General features: G+C 39.3%; 2 protein-coding genes across 2 annotated transcripts; one reads left to right on the forward strand and one right to left on the reverse strand.

Moving 5' to 3' along the window:
* The first annotated feature begins 462 nt into the window (after positions 1-462).
* Positions 463-4316, forward strand: ctsh (cathepsin H). The gene is made up of 12 exons (XM_061035327.1): positions 463-626; positions 817-848; positions 1048-1153; positions 1249-1319; positions 1422-1526; positions 2454-2540; positions 2649-2704; positions 2792-2873; positions 2983-3051; positions 3132-3238; positions 3781-3906; positions 3993-4316. Exons 1-12 carry the CDS (start codon positions 560-562, stop codon positions 4060-4062), a joined length of 978 nt encoding a protein of 325 aa, XP_060891310.1. The 5' UTR covers positions 463-559; the 3' UTR covers positions 4063-4316.
* An 8979-nt stretch (positions 4317-13295) lies between these two features.
* Positions 13296-17668, reverse strand: LOC132972471 (interferon alpha-inducible protein 27-like protein 1). Its single transcript, XM_061035328.1, has 4 exons — positions 17560-17668; positions 15089-15112; positions 14844-14996; positions 13296-13784 (listed from the first exon to the last, which is right to left on the reverse strand). The coding sequence occupies exons 1-4, from the start codon at positions 17582-17584 to the stop codon at positions 13675-13677; spliced, it is 312 nt and encodes a 103-aa protein (XP_060891311.1). The 5' UTR covers positions 17585-17668; the 3' UTR covers positions 13296-13674.
* Between the last annotated feature and the right edge of the window lie 869 nt (positions 17669-18537).

An 18537-nucleotide genomic window follows, 5' to 3' on the forward strand; every position in this document is an offset into this window, starting at 1 on the left:
ATTCCATCCCTTTGTATCCATTCAATGCATTCAGGTTAGATAGGCTTCATCATTTTATTCACACATGGCTTGAGGAACCTGGCCTACAGGTAAGAGGACAACACTCATTTTCCCAACCACAAAACTGGATTTTAAACGAGGCTGAGCATTAATATGGCAAATACACCAAATAAATTATAAAGTGTGTTTTTTTCATTGAGGTGTTACCCACGTGAAACAAGAATTGCTGTGTTTTGTTACCTGAAAAAGCCTTATACCCGACCTCCATGTTTCTACAGTAGCCCAGTACGGACAAACCGGACACCGGCTGCGTGCTGAGCCTTTAGAGATTGTAAAATATGTTGCAATCTGCAATCCAACCGCTAGGTGTCGCAAAGTCCACTGATTTCACAGATAAGTCCTGTACTGTACGTGGGTGTTATGTTTGACAGTGATTGGTTGACTAATAGTTTATATTAGTAGGGGAATTTGATCCGGCTGCAGATCCCTTCGTGGCTTCTTATCTGCTTCACTTCACTTTCACTCGTTGTCTCTGCAGGAGCTTTGATAAGAGATCATTATGAACACGTTACTCTTTTTATTTACTTTCCTGTCCGCAGCTTCAGCTCTCCACCTGTCTGGACAAGGTAAGCTGCTACCTGCGACCGTCTTTTTAGTGCAGTAGTAGGCCTAAACTTAAAAATTGCAATTTTTTTGTTATCCGTGTTTGCCTGTTCCTTGCTTTCACTTTCATAAGCTGCCATCGCTCAACTCTTGAGTTCATATTGTTTAATTCTACATATTGAAGTTATTTTTTACGCTATTACTTGTTTTCAGACGAGTTTCACTTCAACTCATGGATGGAGCGGGTATGAAACTTTCTTTGACGCACTTAATAAAGTAGTGTACAGTAGGCCTGCATGCAGCATAGCCTGCAGGAATGAGGAAGTTATCTGCAATAAAATAAAAAAAATCACTGAAAGACTGTTACTGAAATAATCTGCTGACTTGTAAGCAACATGATAACAACAGTAATATAAATTTGTATATTACCCATGTTATGTGCAGCACAGCAAACAGTACAGCATGAAAGAGTACAACATGAGACTCCAGATATTCACTGAAAACAAGAGGTGGATTGAGAAACACAATGCAGGAAACCATTCCTTCTCAAGTAGGAAAAGCCTTTTTTTTTTTATTTCTTTTTTCTTTAGAATAAGCTTCATAGTAAATAAGTGTTTAAACCTAAGCTTTCATGTCTTCCTGCAGTGGGGCTGAACCAGTTTTCAGACATGACATTTACTGAATTTCAAAAGGCTTTTCTCTGGTCTGAGCCACAGGTACAGACATGTTATCCATTCATAGAGCAGTTAAAAAAATATAAAAGGTGGTTTTTTTTCCGGACAGTTAGGGTACTTTTTTTTCTATGCTGCCTTCTACAGAACTGCTCTGCTACCAAGGGAAACTACCGCCAAAGCAACGGACCGTATCCGGACTCGATCGACTGGAGAAAGAAAGGAAACTATGTAACAGCTGTGAAGAATCAGGTAAAAGTTTAACTGCACACAAATCCACAAATACATTTTGCTTTCTCTAATTGTTCCCAGAAGTCATAGTGCATAATTGCTGGTGAATTAAAACAGTGTATATCAATTCAATTCAATTCAATTCAAAAAACTTTATTTGTCCCCGGGGGGGGGGGGGGGCAATTCAAAGGCACACAGAGCAGTAAATTAACAACAGTGCAAGTAAACAAAACATTTTAACCTAAATATAAAGTGTCAATTTAAATACAACTTAAAACTTAAACTTAACTTAAAAATACAAAAATAAAAGAGTAGATATTGATATTTGTTCACTCCCTCTAACTGTAAATCAAATGTTAATCCAGTGGTTTCAAACTAGGAAGTAGCTCTGTGGGTTGGGTTGCACAGATTTTTTAGTTTTCACAGAATACTGCTGATAGTTATAAAAATCAAGGGATTGCAAGGCAAGATACGTTTATTTATAACGCACCATTTATACATAAAGCAAATCAAAGTGCTTTACAGGGTTAAAAACCCCATTTAGGCTTGTAACACTAAGTACACATGTAACATTGAGCATACATAAAAAATAGAATATAAAAAACATTAATATAATTTTCAGAAGCTTTAAAGAAATATGACATAAGAACGAAAATAAGAACCTAGAGTTCTTGTTTCTGACAAAATATTTGACCTTGGCTAGTTATGCAATAACATACTGTAGGTTCCCCAATAAAGGATAAAATACACAACATTTAGACTTGACATAATACATTTATCAGATGTAACTTGTAAGCCATAACAGTGAGCCAAGCATGCACTAGTCCAGGAAGAACTAAAGGGAATTCCTACACATTTACTGTGAATTATTTACATCAAACGCTTTATTAAAACCCATTGTTTTTTTTGTGTTTACTTATTCTCTAAATGTCTGTCATTGCACTCAAGGGAGGCTGTGGCAGTTGCTGGACATTTTCAACCACCGGCTGTTTGGAGTCTGTTATTGCGATCAACAGAGGGAAGCTTGTACCACTGGTAATCTTCTTTCACTTCTCTATCAAAGCTGCTGTCTCTCCATTATGTTCCGTTATCATAATAAGGAAAAAAGATTTGTAATCTTTGACTCATTCTCATTTTTCTCAGTCAGAACAACAGCTGGTAGACTGCGCCCAGGGATTCAACAATCATGGATGCGACGGGTGAATGTGAAGCATTTGTTTCTCTCTTCTCATCAAATTCCCTGTTTCACTGCAGACGTATTCTAATAACTACCATTTTTTATCTAGTGGCCTTCCCAGTCAAGCATTTGAATACATCATGTACAACAAGGGACTGATGACAGAGGAGGACTACCCATACACAGCTTATGTAACTGAAATGCAATCTTTTACTGAAACAAAACTAAATCATGACCAAAAAACAACTTTAAAGTGACAAATCTGATCGTTTGGAGGTTTTCTTGTTTTTGTTCAATTAGGAAGGTGCATGTGTGTATAAACCGGACCTGGCTGCAGCGTTTGTGCAGAATGTGGTGAACATCACTGCGGTGAGTGAACAACTGAGTTTTTTCTTCAAGGTTGATGACTTTAGTGAAGGCCCGTGTGTGATGAAGCTTTCCATTTACAGTATGATGAGATGGGGATGGTGGATGCAGTCGGCACACGAAATCCTGTCAGTTTTGCCTTTGAGGTGACCGCTGACTTCATGCATTACTCACAGGGCGTGTACACCAGGTGAGGAGAAGACATAGTCATGTTTTTTCTTGTATGTATTTTTCTATTAATTTATACGTTTTTCCTGTACTTATACTGTATAATGATTAAGTCACACTGTATGCACTTGCAATAAGCACCATATGAAATGGTTAAAGAACCCATATTATACACATTTTGTCTGTGAAGCCTACTGTATAGAGTAGCTTTGCATGATTTGCAACGGGAAAAAAACTCCTTATTTATTTTATACTGGCACACTGTTCAAACTCTCATTTCATCCACTGCCTTAAACTATTCCCATGTGGGCATGTACGGTGTAGCTGTTTGTCAGGAGGCTAAAAGAGAAATGGAGAGACAAAGAAAAATAACAAATATATAACAAAAAAACTAACATAAATAAAAAATAATTTCTTGTCTGTATATTGTGTGTTGAAAGCAATCATCTGAATACTTTTTTAGTGGAGTGCTGAGATTTGGAAAAGGATTAGTTCCTCATTCTTCTCAAACAAAAACAGTGGTGACTAACTTTGGATTTCACTTTTGTTTCTTCCTCCTTTCAGCACTGAATGCCACAAAACTGCAGACAAGGTCAACCATGCCGTTTTAGCAGTTGGCTATGGACAGAAAAATGGCTCACCTTACTGGATAGTGAAGAACTCATGGGGAGGCTACTGGGGGATTGACGGGTAATGCTGCTGAATACTCAAATTTGAGAAATATTACGATTGTCAACATGCTCTGTAAAAATAATAGCGTTGTTCTCTTTTGATAGATATTTCCTCATTGAACGTGGGAAGAACATATGCGGACTCGCTGCCTGCTCATCTTTCCCGGAGGTGTGATCTCTTAAGTGAGAGCAAACTACAAAAAGGGCTGAAAAGGGAGCAGAAGCCTGACTTTTTATTATAAATAATGACTTATTTAACCAGTATCATCATCATCAGCTGTGTTTTGATTTACAGATTATTTTCACATTGGAAGAGGCACTATGACATGATGAATTCAGATTAATTAAAATCTCAGAAATTCTAGCCTATAGCAACAATCATTCAATTCAATGCAGTTATACTTTAAAATAAAATTCTGTGCAATCGTTGTCTCTGTGTCTTTCAAAATATATTGCTGCATGGCAGAAAGATGGCCACATATAGTATGATGACATTTTACTTTTACACAACTCTAGAAAAAGAGCAAATATTGACATTATTTTATTTCTGTATGTCAGGTATTATTTACCAAATACACATAAAGCTGTAGGCTAAACATAGTAAAAACGGACATGACAAAAATTCAGCAGAGAAGAACTGCCCAGAATCATGTTATAGACGAAAGGCCTTATAAAGCTACATTGTATTACACTTTTTTTTTTTTTTGATGTGTGTATGGTGCGTGCAATAATTCTGCTTCAACAGCAGAATACATGTGATTAACAAGACTTACCTTTTTTTAAGCCTATCCAACATGGTGGTGTGACTCATTGGGTATTTGTTATTGAAGGGCAATACAGTCAAATGTGCAAGAGTTAAGTTAAATCATTAAGCTAGTAGGTATTCATCAAAGAGTGTGTGTTTAGTGTGTTTACTGAAGTCCTGAAGCTTCAACATGTCACTGAACCCTTTCCAGACTAACAAACACATCATTTATTTCCTGTATCTTTAGTAATGTGTTTCTGATGACTACAGATAACAGTCATACTTGTTGAAGCCTCACAGTCAACCCCACATGGCTTTAAGTGATGTTCAGAATCAACAGTGCAGGCTTGACTGTGACTATAAAACGGAACCCAAAAATGATAAAGGGACTTGAGCTTGTATAGCGCTTTTCAAGTGTTCTGACTACTATAAGCACTTTTACAGCCTAGGTCATCCATACCCATTCACACACGGATGGCAGAGGCTGAATCCATTTATACACATTCTGCCGACAAAGCAGCTGGATCAACTTTTGGGGTTAAGTGTCTTGCTTAAGGACACATTGGACATGTGGGTCCAGGAGCCAGGGATCAAACCCCTCAACCTTCTGGTTGAGAGAATGCCGACTGACCCACAGCCGCCCACTAAAAAAAAAAATTATATTTTAATTTATTAGTTGGATGAGAAACTTGGTGGTCCCTTTTTTTCAATTTGAAGTTGGATAACATTTTTTCTTCAACAATTTAATGACCATTCTAAAAAAATAAAGTCAACTCAGACTTTTTTTTTTCTTTTCACGTCTGTGTGAAGATCTGAAACAAGTCAGAGAAATGTCAATTTTATTAATAAAGCACATCATCACAGTTAAGCTCATTGTGCTTTAAATTGAGGTAAAAATACAACATTACAAGATTTAGACCAACATGCAAATATTAAGGAGATCAGAAGGAGGTCAATATATTTATATATATTTTTAATTTCTATTTTAAGCTTTTCTCACAACACTGTATTTGGCCATTAGATACTCATTTCTTGACTCAAAGTTTCAGGTTTCATTCAGTTTTCAGTCATCCATCTATAAGAGTATATCAACATTTATAATGAACAGTTTCTTCCAAGAAAAAGTCCTACATTACGTAAATGGGATCTTTTACTTATGAATGTTGCTGAATGTTGTACTTTAGTGCTAACATGGATATTTGTCTTGCCTTTATTGGAAATGACAATGGATAGAGTATAGGAAACCAGGGAGAGAGATAATGTAATGACATACGTGTAAGGAGCCACAGACTGGTGTTGAACCCATGCCGCCCACCTGGAGGACTATAGCCTCTGTAAACAGGGTGCAACATCACCACTAGGCCATCTGCAAGTTACAGTTTAATAATAAAAATCCACTGAAGTTGCTCATATGAAAGAAGGCCATCAAAAGCCATGCATTTAGTAGAAAACAGCATTATAATCAATGTACACTGTGGTCACCACTCTGTGTGAAAGGGTTAAATACATCCTGGATAAAACCACATTGTTACTGCAAGGGTACATTTCCACAGTTCTTTCAAGCTATTACAATATTTCTAACGTCAGACTTTCCATTAGTCTTTAAAATGTACAATAACTACAGTGATCATTAAGCTAAAGTAAATATTACTTTGGTTGTTATTAAACAACATACAAAAAGGAAAACCATTACGCCCTCCCACATCCTCAAGTCCAGCCTCGCACATTCAATATAACCATAACCTGTTGGAGCACAGGGTGTTAACGTCAACCAATGAATCTTTATTTGTACAGCGGCAAGTCATGATCTCAAGACACTTTTAAAAAAAGTGTTGGTTACTCATTGTTATATCGTCTACAAAGACCCAACATTAATCCATCATGAGCACAGCACTTTGCAACATTTAGAAAAGTTAGAGTGGCAGGGAAAAACTTCCTTAAGAGGCAGAAACCTCGAGCAGAACCAGAGTCATGATGAACAGCCATCTGCCGAAACTGTGTTGGGCTTGGAAAGTGGGATAGAGGGAGATGTAGAAAGAGAGAACAACAACAACAACAACAACAACAATGAATAAGATAGATTTAAAGATACATCAGTTATAATGTTAAAAGTATGCGTAGTTTTGGGAGTAACAACTAAGTATGATCATATACTGATTTTCAATCAGGAGAGACTTAATTGAGAATGAACAATTATTTATTTATAAATAATAATAATAAATATATAAATGTGCAACAATTTAATTTTGAATGTGCAAAGTCTTTGGGGGATTAGACTCCATCGTGACGACTTCCCACTCGGAAGGTAATGAAGCCGACAGCAGGTTTAGGAGACCCACCCCCCCATGGAGTCTAGACACTGCCGGTGGTGAAGATGAATGGAGGCTGCGATGAGGAATTGGTATCCGAGCCTGATCCGGACTCTGCTGAGCTGGAATGGAGGTGACTGGGGTGGTGGTGGGTTACAGCGGGTTGCACTGAAAAGACAGAAGGGCTGCGGAAGAGAGAGAACTTTTTTAGCCTTTTTTGCTGCTGCAGGATGATTGGATGGGAGAGGTTGTGCCCAAATCTGATTGGTTGATCACTTGAAGAATAAACGCCCATAAACAGCTGATCACCAGAGAAGGGAGACAGAGGAAGTAGTAGGGGGAGTGGTTTAGGTTGAAGTGAAAGGATGAATGAGTGAGTGAAAGCAGGGGCGTCACTAGGTTTTATGGACAGGGGAGGCTTACCCCCCCAAGAGATGCATAGGATGTGAGCAAACATAGCGCGCGAGCACAAAATTTCACAAACAGCAAACAAAGCCTGAGAAATTATTTATTATTATTATTTCAGACTTTTTTTTAATACAGTACAAGAACAAACACAGGTTTGCACAGTAACAGTATGTTTACAGCATTAACAACAAAAGGAAGCCAAGTACACCATTTCTAAATAACATGGCTACAATTGCGAGTTACTTGGTGGGTGGAAGCATCAAAGAATGCCGTCTGTTTTTAAGGGTGGCAAATCGGTCTATCACTCTGTTGTGACTCATGTGCTGAAGCGTGTCTTTTTCAATTGACATGACTGCAGGACTGTGAAGTCTTTTCTGACCCATTGTTTGACGCAGCCAGGAGTGCAGCCGACGCAGTGCACTAAAGGACCTTTCACATGAACAGCTGCTTACAGGCACTGTTAGGGCAACTTGTATGGTTGCTTTCAGAGAGAGGGAAACATGTCTGAATCAAGGAGGTTGTGCACAGACAACATCTCTTTGGGTGAACATCCAGCCTCTGTTTGCAAGAAAGTTTCTGGCCACCAGAACCTCCTCTGTTTTCAGGTCAATGCTGTAATGTTTTGCAAGTTCATTCAAGTGTGATTCACTCAAGAAGTTCTCTGCATGCCTGGATGCCTTTTAGTAGCCCTGCATCTACACTGCAAAATCTTTGCTCAAGCTCACCAACCATCCGATCCACACAAGGGAAAAGTAACTCTCTGTTCAATGTGTCTGAATTGTTAAATTCAGTGCGTGAACCTGCAGTTGCCTCCAGCACAAAATCCTCCATTTTCCTCTGTTTATTCCTTGTCTTGGCACCTGGTTCAGGTATACTGTGGGTGTGGCACAGGGCTTTGGTTCTCTCATACAGCTCCGTGGCAAATGCATCTGTGCGTAACCCTTGTGGAGTCCTTCGGTTAAAGACAGAAGTGACTGAAACATCAGTAGTGCATAGACTGCTGAGAACTTAGAGAGCTTTGCTCTGAGACCAACAGCTATGGGGGATCCAATGGCAGAAAGGCACTCCAAAATGGCAGACAATGTCTCAAGAACTGCACTGATTGATCGCAACTGACATGCCCAGCGAGTGTTTGAAATTTGCACAAACTCAATTGTTGTCAATCCAAGCCTCGTCTGAGCCTCCATGGACTTATGATGATTCACTAGTGAATATAACAAGTCTTCCTGTCTGAACTTACGCTGAGCTCCATTCACTGAGGAGTTACCAGGAGTCCCCGCCACGCTCCAGCGATGGTTACTTTACGCACGGGAGTTGAAGGCTGTGTGATGGGACTCCGCTTCTCTGGTCTCGGCGCTGAAACTCTTCATCATCGTTCCGCAACGCTTTCCACGTTTTGCCAGGACCACGCAGCGAATGGCAAAGAAGTGAATCCAGGTAAGAGAAGTCCTGTTGTTTCAGTGTGGATCGCACCGGGACCCCTTCAGCCCATGGCGCGTGCTCACCATGCGGCTGCTTGTTTTGAAAGTCGGTGCGCTCTCCGGTTATCTCTGTGTGACAACAAACAGCGATGACAGCAGCAGATTCTGGCTGCAGAAGGATCTTTAAACCTGCAGGAGGACCGTGATTATCTCCGTCGACCCTACATGACCCGCAAAAAGTCTCCCACAGAAACAGGCTCCTTTATTTTAATAGAATGTGGTGATAAGGTATTGTAGAAAAAGCGTTGCTTAACTTTTATATGAAGTCATTTTAAAACGCTGTAACACTCTTCAAATCACTCAATTTCTCCAGAAAAGAATATACGTTAGCGATAAAAGAAATAAAACGATGCCTAGTTAATTTTCATTTTTGTTATATCGTATCAGGTTTACGGTAATAAATGCACGAAAATTGTTGAAATATTTGTTGCTTTTCAAAAAAATATTAAGCTTATAATGAGCTACAAATAAACTTGTGATCTTATTCTCAAACTGGGTGACATTTTATTTATCTATAAATACATTTTTTAAAAAGCAAATAGGCCGATAGTTATATTCCATCACTTGTCCACTGAGGCTCTTGTTAGTGGTGGTGACAGGAGTCTAAAAAAATCATGATATATTTGTCTCTCAAATAAAACGGATAAAAGTAATCTAACTTTGAAACGTGTTATTTAATGCACTCATTTTCGCCCAAAGTATATCCACTAATTGAAAAAAAAGATCAAGCTTAATTTGAGCCACAGATTATGATTTTTCTGCAAGTCTTGCACGATTAACAGAAAAGGTTGAGTAGTTCTGTTTGACTATAAAAAATAGTTCTCTATGCTCAGAATATATTAAGTGATTAAGAAAGAGTCTCTGAAGAACAGGCTGCAAAGAAGCTCTGCGTAAAACAAGGTGAAGTCAGTGATCAACTTTTGAAGTGCTTCTGAAGTTCGATTGTAAAGCTTTTAAGAATTTATAATGACTTCTGAAGTCACCCTTGTCAGACCCACTAGAGTCTGTGGGATGATATTGACAGTAGTTTCCTCTTCAGCCACACAGCGGTAGCCTTTCTGTCCATAGTTGTGGACGTCTTGCGCTCAGCCGGACAGTCCTGAGGTCCCCGTGCGCGTCCCCGGCTGCGCTGCACCTCCACATGCAGACGCACAGTTTCTTCGGTGTCCCGTGTTTCCCACCAAACAAGAGGAATAGACTGTAGAGGAGTGAAAGAGAAAAGAGAGCGTCTTTAGGGTCAGAGCAAACTTTCCCCTCTGGAGGTCACGGTGACTGACCCTTCAAGAATGCGTGAGTCATAAATTAAAATAGACTCGGAGCCCTTTTACGCGGCTCCATTGGGAAACAATACCGGGGGTGAGAGACAGGACAGTGTCCCGGCACTGACAGAGAAATTAGTGAGTTCATTTTTTAAATGTCCCAGCATGATTTTCAGAGTGAGTTCATTTATTTTTCCTGTTACATGTGCACCTTGTTCCTTTGCTTTCTCGGCGATAAAATGCGTACATTTCCCTGGTTAGATGTGCTTGATGCAGTAAAATATGTAGCCAATTGTGTGAACTTGTGCCATGCAGCAGGGGCAGTTTGTTATCCGGGGTGGAGGGTGTGCAGCTCGGACAATCAGCTGGGTCTGTCTGAGAGAGACTTTCTCTTTTTTTCTTCTCCTTCTCCTCCTGCGCGCTCACAACAGGCCTGAACTCAGCAGCGGCAGCCCCGTCACTATGCTGTCCATTAACATTTCTCAAGTCAATATTAGAAGCTGTCTGTAAAAATGCTTCTTTACGGGTTAATTTAAATAGCCTACTGATAGAAAAAAAAAAAAAAAAAAACATTTCTTGGAAGTATTTAGAAAAACATCCAACAGATTTCTCTTCTGAGCTAAAAAAAAATAAAATAAAAAAAACCCCGGTAAATTAGGGCCTCAGATAATTTAATTTTCAGATTTTCTGATATGATCAAGACAATCACATTTTCTGATTACGTCTCTCTCACGCTCTCACACAGCAGAGAGCGACCCGGTGCGGTTTGTTGTGGTTCGAAAATAAACAAAGGCCAATCACGTTCGGGAACGACTTCAAAGGCAAGGTGCAGTGTGACGTCACGTCCGAATCTCATATTTCTACGAGAGTCGCATTTTAAACCTTTGAACTCAAAGGCATCATTACTATCATCACAGAGAGATAAAGGGAAGGACTGGAGGATAAATACAGAAAGACAGACGGATAGTTCCTCCATTTTTGGCAACTTATCACAGGTCATGGCTTTCTTTTTACTTGGTTTCCTCGTTACCAAAACTATGAGGAAACTCGTTGAGAATTTTTTTGTCCCAGAAGAGGAAGATGCGGGCAATGCGGACCTGAGTGTCCCTGAACCTGACTCCCCTGAAGGCCTAGTGGCAACAGTAGACTCCCCTGAAGGCCAAGATGTTCATTCGGATAGCACGCCGTATTCACCTGAAGGCCTAGTGGCAACAGTAGACTCCCCTGAAGGCCAAGATGTTCATTCGGATAGCACGCCGTATTCACCTGAAGCCCTAGTGGCAACAGTAGACTCCCCCGAAGGCCAAGATGCTCCTTCGGATATCCCAGCAGTTTCAGTCATTGACACACTTAGCATGTCGTATTCATCTGAAAAGGAAAAGGTGGAGTTCCCAATACCATCATATCTATTTAACAATACCTGCTCAGACTCTTGCAAGTCATCAAAGGGATATAATACTTGTTGGATGAATGCAATATTACGAGCTGTGCAAAACCTCGACATTGTGAAGCGAAAATTGAAAGGTAGACCCAAAAATGATTTGGTAAGATTGTCAGAGACACCATTGTTTGCCAAGCTGTTTTTGGACAGCCTCTGTGTCCCTGGGAGGAGTTTCAGTTTGACAGAAATCCATCCAGTTTTGAGAGAAGTGTGCTTAAAATCACAACCTTTTTACGATTTGGGGGATCAAAATCATCCGCTTGACTTAATACAGTCATTACTGTTGTGGCTGGACATGTGTGGGGTGCATTCAACAATTTACCTTAGCGGAAAAGACTGGTGTATTGACTGTGAATTCACTATAGCATGCAGAGAAAGCCCAGGCCAGATCTACGTTTTACCACCAGTGGGTGCGCATAAGTCGATTTACTCTCTTCTTACATTTGCAATCGAGGAAAGCGAAAGCGTGATGACGTGTCCCCGATGTGGCTCCCTTGTGCTGGTAGAAAGAAACTGGAATTGCCTAGACATTGTAACCCTTTTCTCGACTCCATCCCCCTTAGATGCGTTTGAACGTAGTAAACCTGTGATCCCATCTCATTTTCTATATATTCCTGTAGACGACCGAACATCACAGTTATACCACCTGTCCTCTGTCATTTGTCACAGCAGCAGTACGGACAAATGGGGGCACCTTTGGACGTACAGGTTTGATGACAATAATAACATGAGAGCAGAAGATCAAAATGATCATATGACATATGTCCCACGAGGCAAAAGGGAAATTGACCGCCATGCAGTGGTTTACTTTTATGAAAGGGTCCCTAAGCCACGTAAGTTGCCTCGACACTCTGCGACAGACAAGCAAGGGTTTGGAGATTAATTAAGTGCTTCAACATATGAGAGCAGAACTTTTAAGCAGGGAGACGTAGAAAGAGAGAGAAGGACCGAGACACACAGAACAACAACAACAACAACAACAACAACAATGAATAAGATAGATTTAACGATACATCAGTTATAATGTTAAAAGTATGTGTAGTTTTGGGAGTAACAATTAAGTATGATAAACTGATTTTATGTTAGGAATTACGATGTAATATGTAGAAACGGCTCATCTACAAAAAAACTATGGAAATTCTCCTTTAAGGAAACAGGCTTTTCATTTCCAGAGAACATATTTATCTTGTGTAACTATATGAAATAGTTTTGATGAAGCCCTCAGACTAAACTGGTTCATCAGCTTGGAGGCAAACGCTTACATCTCAAATGTAAAAAAATGTTTTTTATTCATCTTCTGTATTTGTTGATCAGATGTATTTTGGCTGACTCATAAGTAAGTAAGTAAATTTATTACAAAACCCTAATCACAGAGAGAGGAATTGCTACTAAAACTAGTGTCATTGTTTTTATTATGCACTGACTCTCCACTACGATCATTTTAAAAATAATGAATCCATCTCTGTAACTGTTGAAAAAAAAAAGTGAAATGGATTTTAGGCTATATTTTTGACAAGCTAAATGACATGCAGCAGAATAACTGGCACAACTCAACTATGATTGGATCAACTCTCATGAAATTTACACCAGCTAAGTTATAATAACCTTATTGATTCTTATTTCAGTTTGGAGCCCGCAGCAACACTGAACCTAAGTTCAGCCTTTAAAGAGCTATTAGCACGTTGTTGAAACTATTTTATTATAATTGTTTTTTTCTTTAATGAAACGGTAACAGCTTCTTCAGAAACAACAATCGAAGAGATGGTTTATTTTAGATGCATTTTATTATGGTTAATAAAAGGACAGTTTAAGATGAGAATATTCAAAGGGCACAGAACCATAATTTTTATGGCGTCACATTCACTCAAATGGTATCAAATCGATCATTTATCAGAGTCAATGAACTTCCTGAGTCAACACCAGGCAGCATCTTCTTCATTTCTTATACAATGTTTAGCGCACTGTGTTCAGCAACCTCTTATGTTTACCTGAAAGATGCTTTATGCAGAGTTTGTATGGCAGATGCATGAAAAGTTAATTTAAATAAGATGATTAGATTGATCACAGAAACAGAAACAGTCACCTACAGGAATAGTTGTGTTATTTAAGAGTACACACAGCCTGTGTCCATGCTGTTTATCTCTTTAGGTTGAAGTGGTATTATTTTGGTTACAAATGGCTGATAGCATCCACCCCATTGTTCCTCCAAAGCTGGCTACATATCCAGCTAAAGTCAATGTCAGACCAGTTGCACCTGCAGTGAGATGACATAGAATTCAGGGTTATCAGACCATCCAATCCATTTTACACAGGCCTGCCTCTGAGTAAAGCTTTTAATGTCCTGATTCAAATAAACTAATAAACTAAACTAAACTAATGCACATTTTTAATTGAGCTCAATCATCTGCAGGGGACCAAAAGTCATTCTCAACCCTCGTACGGTGGCTGATAAGTGCAAAGCAAAATTACAAATGTGAGACAAATTTACATTTTGAAAAACCTTTTTACATTTTTAGAAAACAAAATTACAAAACCAAAACACTTATACCGAGGAAAAAACACATTTACATTTTATAAAACAAATTTACAAGATGTGAAACACTTACAATCCCCAAACAAATTTACAAACGACAGAATCTTGACAAAATGGGAATGTACCAAATGTCAGAAGTGACCCGGAAGTGAGGGGTCATTTTGTTTGTTTTATTTTGTCGCGGTACATTCCCTTTCCGTCAAGATTCTGTCGTTTGTAAATATGTTTGGGGACTGGTAAAAGTGTTCTGCCGCTTGTAAATTTGTCTCAGCGATTGTAAAAGTGTTTCACATCTTGTAAATTTGTTTTGTCCTTGGTAAGTGTTTTTGGTTTTGTAATTTTGTTTCATAAAATGTAAAAATGTTTTTCAAAATTTAAATTTGTTTCACATTTTGTAAAAGTGTTTAACACTTTGTAATTTTGCTTTTCACTTCCCAGCCACCGTAGGACACAGACCCAGAAGTGTTAACAGACATTATAAATAACGATAGGCTAGAAGTAAACAGTGTGACGTCTTGTTTGGCTTTGTAGGTCATATAGAGGCATCAGTGTTCATACATTGAGTCAGTCACTCTTCATTGGATGATTTTGCATTGTATCATTATCTTGAGGCTTATTGTTAATTTTACCTTAACACTTTGCTGGAATATCTATGAGCTTAGTTTGTTCATCATTTCAAGATTGTTTTTGTTTTAAAATATACACACACACACACACACACACACACACACACACACACACACACACACACACACACACATTTGTAAACATTCAGCCTACCTATTGATTGCAAAAATGCAAACAGACTTCCTGATGGCACGACTCCCAACCATGCCATTATTTTGGCAGCAATGGAGCCTGCTGCTATTCCAATTTTGGTGAAACCCAAGAGGCCCAGTAAAACAGGTGTGAAGATCACAGTCACAACTCCTCCTGACAAGAGCAGAAGAAACTGTCTTAAATGAAAAGAGTCAAACAAGAGAATTAACGTTAAATGTCTAAACGGTGTTTTCCATTTTTCTCACCTGCGCCTATGACGACACCCTTACCTATTAATGAAACACAAAATAAAATTAAGAATCAGTTTCTTCACTCTGAGCTTCCCATGCTGAAAGTATTTGCTAACATTTATTTGCTGACTTGTCGTTTTTATATATAAGAAATTATATTTTCATATCTCCACTCATTCTTAGCCACCTCTCTCAAAGCTATAATACTTTACAGTGAAGCATGTTTCTGGTTGGGGACCGAGTCGTTGCTCTTTAAAATGTTGTAGATAACTCCCTCGAATCTTCAGAAGATAAAACATTTCATTTTAAAGAAAGTTAAGAAAAAAGTTTTCACTGCTTAAAGGAATGTAGAAAGCATCTGGGAGGCGGTTTCTTTTTCTGATGGGGGAAAAAAAGATCAAACTGAGGACACCCTCTTTGCCTGAGTTGTGCATTCTGGGTAGGCTATTTCTCCAAGAGATTTCACCACCAACATAGAGTGAGACTGTGTAGAGGTGTGTCTCTTACAAGCTAACAGAGAAATAGAATTGAAAAATGTGGAAAAAAAAACACAGACATGAACCAAAGCAGCGATTCCACAAAGTGGTGTCCGCGGCCCCTAGGGGGGCCTGAGGTTATGACAGGGTGGAGGCAGAGACGATTCTAGAGTCTGTTGGGGCCTGAAGCAAAATCTCAGAGGGGGGCCACTCCAACAAGAGTTCATCCCCATTAAAATAATCTGACACCAATGGTGACTTTAATTGACAAATTTAAGTTATCACAGGAATATTGTGACCTTAACGGTCAACTTCCACCAGATGCGTGTCCGGTCCGTCTCCGCTCCGGTCCGGCAGCGGAGGCGATAGGTTTTCATTTTATTCAATGTGTGTGCTTCCACTGGGTCCGCTGCGCTGCGTCTCAGCTCCGTCCGAGCTCCGGCAGTCCGGTGCCCTCCGCAGCAGATACGTAGGTTTCTATTTTTGCCAGATGCCGGTGCCCGCCGCATCAATTTAGCACAGTAAAGAACAAGCGGGACGGGAAGTCAGACACCGATACAACATTAAAACATCCGGTTCATTTTCAAAATAAAACACTCCGTTTTAACGGTTCAGAAAAATGACCGTTTGTGTGTTTGTGTATGTGTTTATAAGGTTTATATAGAGTTTTATACCACATACATCGTATTGTCTCGCACTGTCACAAGTTAGTTTGTTTAATTATCGCGGGAATTCCTTTGTCTCGGCACTCCAGCTGACGGCTGTGCTCTCCGTGCTGCGGAGGGAGAACGCAGCCGGTGGGTGTTGACCTGTGGCCGTGCACTGTAGCTGTTCCCACAGTCTATGGTGTTGACGGACGAGGGTGCACGCAGCCGAAACAGACTGGAGCGGACACGCAATGCACACCTATCTGGTGGAAGTTCGGTGTAAGCAGCACACTGATCTGAGGTTTGTCAGATGGGGCTCTCTTAAAGAGGTTTCCTACAGTCATTGCTAAATTTGCACATTCTGAGCCACTGCTATGGTTTAAAGTGTGTCAGCCATCAGGGGCCCCCTAATGGCCTGGGGCCCCAAGCAGTTGCCTGCCTTGCCTGTTAACAAGCAGCGCCTCTGGGTGGAGGCAAGGATAAATAAAATAATTCCACAATGTTGTGCACTGCCATCAAACACGGACATTTTTTTAGAGGACTGCAGGTAAACACAGGCTGACAATGAATCCAGACGTCACAACTACTAATAGAGAGAAAAACAGATGAGTCATATCTCGCCCTCACCTGTACAACAGGTAATAAAGAGAGCAGCATTCCTTCCTTTATTAAATCCTACCTGTATGAGATAGCTTTTTCTGCAGTTTCCTCAATCAATACAGAATACAGATCAAAGCTGGACTGAAAACAGACTGAGAGTGGTGGATTCAGCTGCACCCCAGACTTAAGAAGATCTGTAGCACAAAACAAGCCCAATCTGGTCTTTCAAAGTATTGTCAGACTGGGGGTATAACGCTTAAAGGAAGATTTTCATCATTTTTTATGTTGTTCATCTTCGGAGAGTCAGGTTGAAAAAAATCTGTTGTTACATCTTAAAAATGTGGGAGTTTCATCTTGCAGTATCACTTTGAATTGCTTCCTCTATAAAAAAGGCGCTTGTTAGTTTTTTCAGTTTGTTGTTACATACTAATGTTGTCCGTCTCTACTTTTTGCAGAGGATGTTAAAAATAATCATTAATTTGTTAGAAGCGTAACTATAGAGTGTGTTTAATGCATATTGATATGTTCTTTTGTCGATGTGATGTGTATGGGGATATATATATATATATATATATACACACACACACATATATATAGGCTACATATACATATATATATATTTGATGGAACTCTGTACTTGCTGTCAGTCAGACTGACATGTAAGGTGTATTATTATTATTGAAGAAAACAATAAAAATAACTGTAAAAAATATAGTTGCTGATGTATAGGAACAGAGTTGTCAAAAGAAAAATAAATACTCACATAGTTCTTCACGTACATCATACATGTTGATACCTGTTCATGAAACACGCACACAAAAAACACATTAGTCATGCCTATATACCTGATTAAAGGAGTGTAATAGTAAAAAAAAAAGTAAAAAAGAGGTAATTACCTGTTATTGAAACAAAAATAAAAAACATCTTATTTAAATCCACACCTTTATTTTATTTCATTAGTAGTACTGTAAAAGAAACACTGGCGGTAACATTTCATTATGTAATCTATTTCCTGACAGTAGTGCTGAGTGTCTTGAACATATGCTTTATATTCTTAATATACAGAGTCTATGCTCTTGACAGTTCACGTCGACTGTAGACAAATACAGTGAACAGTTGAATGTGTTATTACCATCACCAGAAATATGAAAGGCATAGAGAAAACCTAAATGAGGAGCTGAGGAAATGTGGGGTTGAATAGACTGTACATATACTGTACATTATGAAATAGTCTTTAAGATTAAGATTTACTTTATTGATCCCGGCAAGGTGAAATTTCTGTTTTTACACTCTGTAAGTCATGCAACACACACATAGGCTGAAATATACACACATGCACAAACAGGATCCTATGGACATGCACTAATGGAGAGATGTCAAAGTGACGGAGCTGCACACAGCGGGCGCTGCTGAGCGGATGGTGGGGAGGGGGGTTTGGTGCCTTGCTCAGGGGCACCTCGGCAGTGCTCGAGAGGTGATCTGGCACCTCTCCAGCTACCAGACCAACTTCCAGATTTGGTCCACCCCACATTTAAAATGTAGACTAAGTGTTGAGGAAGAAAAATCTAAAGCTATTTTGAAATATTTTTTTTAAAAACTGGATTATTCAAGATAATTTATATATTTAAAAACATATTCCTAAAAATAAGTAGGCCTAATCTGGTCCACACTCGAGTGTATGAGGTTGCCACCCGCCAAAAACGAAGAAGAAGACCGTTCACTTCCTAATACTACATTTCCC

This window comes from Labrus mixtus, chromosome 4 (assembly GCF_963584025.1).
Source record: "Labrus mixtus chromosome 4, fLabMix1.1, whole genome shotgun sequence".
NCBI classification, from domain to species: domain Eukaryota; kingdom Metazoa; phylum Chordata; class Actinopteri; order Labriformes; family Labridae; genus Labrus; species Labrus mixtus.